The sequence below is a fragment of the Dendronephthya gigantea genome, unplaced genomic scaffold (genome assembly GCF_004324835.1).
Source record: "Dendronephthya gigantea isolate DGI-Jeju-01 unplaced genomic scaffold, DenGig_1.0 001186F, whole genome shotgun sequence".
Classification (NCBI taxonomy): Eukaryota; Metazoa; Cnidaria; class Anthozoa; order Malacalcyonacea; family Nephtheidae; genus Dendronephthya; species Dendronephthya gigantea.
In genome coordinates this window covers 1-5,711 of record NW_021164196.1, presented here as the reverse complement: position 1 = coordinate 5,711, position 5,711 = coordinate 1, and the positions used below count along the sequence as shown (strand labels likewise).

Here is a 5,711-nt window from a genome sequence, read left to right as displayed (position 1 = left end):
ATTGTTTACTAATAGGAAGAAACATCGCGTTCGAAGGCATGAAGTGAATACTTTTAGCGGTACTGACTGTAGTGTTATTGGACGGAAATTGCTGGAGATTTAGCGTCATTTTTCTTATGGATTAATATTGTGCAGGCTTTCTTCCACACTTCAGGAATAGTTCCAGAGAGCCACACGGATTGAATCAAATTTGTCAAATATGTCCAAGTAAGGGCATCGTTTGAAACAAATGATTGAAAGCTGGTCAAGAGGACACGGGGAGCCGGATGTTTTCATCTTTCGAATGATATTTGTGATTTGTTGATACGTTGGGGGGTCGAGGTCAAATTCAACATTTGGATTAGGTAAGATTGGAATCCAGCTGGGTATTTGAAATATTTTATTTTGGTTGACTTTAGCTAAGGTTGTTTTGAAATACGAGATGCATTGTGACATATCAAAGTCTGGGAGAACTAACTGGTTTGGTTAAGGACTTTCTTCACGTATCCCAAGATTACGCTCCATGAATTTATCGTGGTTGAACGATTCGTCGATATTACTATTATATTCATTATTCCGATTATTTTTCAATTTGTTCGAAGAAGCCGAGACACGTATTTATTTCTACAGGGTCAGAATTTGCCGATGATTTAGGGATTTCAAACATTTCTTTAGGTCCTTCACGTTATGATTTTATACTTATCTTTAGTTGATTCCTGAGGTAGGCTATCCACATAGCCAAATTTTCGGCGAAATATTATAAATAGTTTCATTTAATGCGGTTATTGATGTATTCAAATCGAGAGTTCTGATTGGTTGATTCAAGATTAAAGATAATTGAAATGTTCGTTTGCCGTTAGCCATTCTGAATCAGTTTTAGGTAGATTGATACCCTTTTTTAATGTTGGATACTCATCGCCATTCTCGTTTAACTTCAGGGTCGTCTCGAACATCGTTTGTATTTTCCAACTGGATGTCAGTACCCTCTTCTTGGTCTTTAAGATTTGCAATTAGTTCGTCGTTTAGGCCATGGATGACTCTACAACTACGTTGATGCATCTTAAGACCTCGAGCACCTTTACAAACTTTTCCACAACAGCATTTCACACCACTCTTTTTAGTAATTACTACGCCTGGCGAGTTGATAATAGGTTCCACAGGTATTCTATTAGGTATCGTTGTTTCGTAATGAGTATCATCATTAACCTTTTGTCTACAGCGCCATTGATGTCGACCAATACTTACAAAATCTTTTCCACAAAATGAACAGATTATACAGGATATTAACAAACAAATGATTCCCAAACGAATCATGATCAATAGCTCAAAAATATAAAATGTTTGGTTGTAATTCAAGTAAGAAATTTTGATTAAACGTAAGACATGTACAGCATGCGACCTGCCGCTACTGCTCGATGTAATAAATAAATAATAATAATAATAATAATAATAATAATAATAAAATATAATAATAATAATAATAATAAAAAATAATAATATAATAATAATAATAATAATAATAATAATAATATAATAATAATAATAATAAAATAATAATAATAAAATAATAATAATAATAATAATAATAATAATAATAATATAATAATAATATAAAATAATAATAATAATAATAATAAAATAATAATAATATAATAAAATAATAATATAATAATAATATAATATAATAATAATAATAATAATAAATATAATAAAATAATAATAATAATAATATAATAATAATAATAATAATATAATAATATAATAATAATAAAATAATGAAAACTTTATTTGACTTTTGTTTTTACATAATACAATTGCAAATCTCACTTTATCAAGGTAATTTACAATCGGCTACTTGAACCACAACTAATATCCTAATATTTAACAAAAACAAGAATTTATATCAATATTGACTATATATGTATATATATTACTTTATATAGATAGATTTAGAAGTTCAGATATTTTAAAAATTTAGTAAGTTTGGATTTTCCCATTCTTTATTTCTGCGGCAGAAAATGTAATAAGAGGCACGAATAGCTATGCTGGACATTTTTCTTACACAGTGCATTTGGTGATTTTCACTAATACCGATGTCTTTCAACATACCTAAAAATGAGGAACATTCTTCCCCAAATACACCTAGCGAGCTCATAGAAAGATTTACAAATTTCACTTTTTTAAACTTTTCATTTAGCTGATAAATTAATTGTTCATATTTAGATTTCTTTCTCTTAGCGTTATTCCTTAGGTTGGACTCATACCCGACGGTGAGCTCGACCACATATAGGAACCATTTGAGCAAGATAATAACAAATCTGGACGATATGTATCACCAGTAATAATGGTAGGACTCTTGAAATTTGGTATATCAGCGTAAAGGGTACAATCATTTACTGATTGCAATGTATCAGCAAGAAAGTTTAAGATCGAATTATGCCTCCATGTAAACCGCTCAAGATAAAATTGACATCCAGCCACCACATGTAATAACGACTCCGGGTTAAGGCAAAAAGTGCATTCTGAACTCGAAGATATTCCCCATCTGTTTAAGTTTTTGCGTGTGGGAAGAGAGTTATTGATATATCGTATGGTAAAGTTGTAAATATTCTTTGGAAGCTTGGATTGAGCGATAGACCACACCTTGTTTAGCTGTAATAATGATAACTTTGTTACACTGGAGAAAAAGGATCCTTGAATATGAAGCTGGTCTCGGAGTTTAACTTCATGTCCTAAGCGGAAATCTTTAATCACTTCTTTCGAACTGTTATAGGCGTCATATTGAATATTAGTGTGCGTATTAGTAGATTTCCATAACTCGTTAATTTCTTCATTAGGAGAGAGTTTTAAGGCTTTCCGAATAACAGTTTGGCATTGAATGAATTTTACAGATGGAGGATAGATACCTTGGCCGAATTTATTAGAAGTTATGAAAACAGAACTAAGTGTTCCCGAGATTGGAATCTCTAGCCATTTACGGATGTATTGATTGACTACGGAATCAATATTTTCGATGACCCATGTTTTTGAGAGTGTAGCGACGGTGAAATGCCATGACAGTTTTGATAGGACATAACGACTATATACACGAAGTTTATTCTTTGGATGGAGTGGTTTTGAGTCAATTTCAGACATTAACTCACTGATAAGGGTAATAAGTTCATACTTGTGGTTCTCATTCGACATGTTGAAGTCAAAGTAACGTCCTAAATAATTAAATGCTTCACCGCTCTTAATTGTTGGTATCATGTTATTATGAATGAAGAGTTTGGGCAAGTATTGCACTGATTTTGTGATTGCTTTCTTAATGCCAAAGGTACTACGCTTGTCAACACGGATAATCATATCAGCCCATTGGCACCAAATAGCGAAACGATTCAACAGATGTTGGTTTTCAGTTTCTTGGCCAGTAATTACGGCTGCGTCATCAGCAAACTGGAACCAGTGGATAGGATTTAACAATTTAAAGGAGAAGCCAAATTGACGGTACTTTTCAACTTTGATATGTTGAATGAAGGTGTTAAAGCACATGTTGAAAAGGAGAGGGCTCAGGCAGTCACCTTGCAGGACGCCACGGCCAACGGGGATGAATGGAGTGCAGTATTCCGAGGTGATTATTGAGGTTTGGAAGTCGGTATATAAACTATTTAAATTAATTTAATGTGATCGGGAATATGATGATAGTCAAGGACTGATTGAATTAAGTTATGATGGACTTCGCCGAACGCATTTTTTAGATCAAGTAAGGTGATGACAACAGAGCGTTGTCTGATCCGAGCTTTATTGATGATATCAGCCATTTGCGCTGTATGTTCTAGAGTTCCAGAAAGGTTGGGGGTAAAACCTTTTTGAATCTTGTGTTCGATGAAGTTATTTGATGCTAGGAAGGAGTACACATTTCTTAGACAGGACGTGAAGACTTTTAATGGTATAGACTGAAGCGTAATTGGTCGGAAGTTTGAAGGATCAGCGGTGTTGCCTTTCTTATGAATTAAAATTGTACATGCTCGCTTCCATTCAGTTGGGACATTACCAGAGTGCCAAATTTCATGAATAATTTCGGTAAGGTAACTTCTGAGAAACGAACATCGCTTGAAACAAATAATGGAAAGTTGGTCAAGGGGACAAGGGGAGCCAGACGATTTCATTTTCCGTATAACATTAGTAACTTGTTGGTATGTCGGGGGATTAAGGTTAAATTGAACTTCGGGGTCACATAACTTTGGAATCCAGCTGGGAATAGTGAACAGTTGATTAGGATTAATTTTAGCCAGAGATTTAGAAAAATAAGTGAGGCAATCATTCACGTTGAAGGAAGGTAATATTGAATCCTTCTTATTTATGATATTTTTAATATAGCCCCAAAAGTTCCGGGTGATATACTTGTCGTGATTGAGCGTCTGATTGCAAGAGGCTAGCCCATCGTCGTTGTTGTTGATATTGCGAAGTTTGTTACGCAATATTCGAGAGACGTGTCTAATTTCAGTAAGGTTACCTTCGTTACGTTTTAAATTCTGCAACGCTTTCTTTAATTCCTTAACTGTACATTCTTTATATTTAGCAACGATATTTTTATCTGGAATAGACTCATTATGACCAAAATTATCTGCGAAGTAGTTGTAAATAACATCGTTTAATAACTTTATTTTTGAATTTGCATCTGGAGAGCTGATTGGATGATTTATCTGCAGCGCACATTTGAAAAAATCATTAGCCGTTAGCCATTCAGAGTCATTTTTAGGTAAAATAATGCCTTTTTTGAGTTCAGGGAGTCGATCATCATAAGTCATATGGTTATCAGCTTGGCAATTTTCAGATTCAGGAGTATTTGTAGTATCATCTGTCGTTATTTGTTCTTCCAGATCAGTAGCCAGTTCGTCGTTAAGGCTGTGTATCACTTGACAACTACGCTGATGCATTTTAAGACCACGCACGCCTTTGCATATTTTGCCACAACAACATTTGACAACAGTAACGCTAGGAACAGGAATACTAGGTGACTTTGTTATTGGCATTTCCCGGGATCGAGCATCTACATGGTCTTTCTCATCATGATTAATACGTTCCTTACACCGCCATTTATGTCGACCAAGCGAGACGAACTCACGATCACAAAACGAACACACCACGCAAATCGTCAACAAAGTAATTACACTTGTACGAATCATTTTATAAACCTTATACGCGATTTCAATTAATAAAAGAGTGTGATTCAAATACGAATAATAATAATAAAATAATAATAATAATAATAATAATAAAATAATAATAATAATAATATAATAATAAAATGAAAACTTTATTGACATTTTTTCTTATGATACAAATTACAAAGGTAAACCTCTCTTTGACAGGTAGTTTACCAGTGTCTACTTGAATTGGTTACATGTTGTATTTACAGATTAAATGTATTAGTATGATATAAGTTGTGGGTTATTCCATTCTTTGTTACGTTTACAGAATTATAATAGGAAGACCTTATACAAATGTTCATAATTTTTCTAACAAGATATTTTCTGCATTGACTATCAACTTCTAGATCTTTCAGCATATCCATGAAACCTAATGCTGGTTTAGAAAACACACCTAATGTACTAATAGACATATTAACGAATATTACTTTTTCATATATTTTACGCTGCTCATTAATTAATGCTTGATATTTTTGTTCCTTACGTGTCACATTAGCGTGGAGATTAGATTCAAAGCCAACAGTAAGTTCCAGTATATAA

The 5,711-nt window shown here is 33.3% G+C and overlaps 2 protein-coding genes across 2 annotated transcripts; both read right to left on the bottom strand.

The window, feature by feature from the left end:
- Positions 1–2,226: 2,226 nt before the first annotated feature.
- Positions 2,227–3,510, bottom strand: LOC114545096. The gene has a single exon (XM_028563468.1). It carries the CDS (start codon positions 3,508–3,510, stop codon positions 2,227–2,229), a length of 1,284 nt encoding a protein of 427 aa, XP_028419269.1.
- A 116-nt stretch (positions 3,511–3,626) lies between these two features.
- Positions 3,627–5,147, bottom strand: LOC114545095. The gene has a single exon (XM_028563467.1). The coding sequence runs from the start codon at positions 5,145–5,147 to the stop codon at positions 3,627–3,629; it is 1,521 nt and encodes a 506-aa protein (XP_028419268.1).
- Between the last annotated feature and the right edge of the window lie 564 nt (positions 5,148–5,711).

Coding starts and splice junctions, on each gene's coding strand:
- LOC114545095 (XM_028563467.1), bottom strand. CDS start 5,147: ATGATTCGTACAAGTGTAATTACTTTGTTGACGATTTGCGTGGTGTGT.
- LOC114545096 (XM_028563468.1), bottom strand. CDS start 3,510: ATGTGCTTTAACACCTTCATTCAACATATCAAAGTTGAAAAGTACCGT.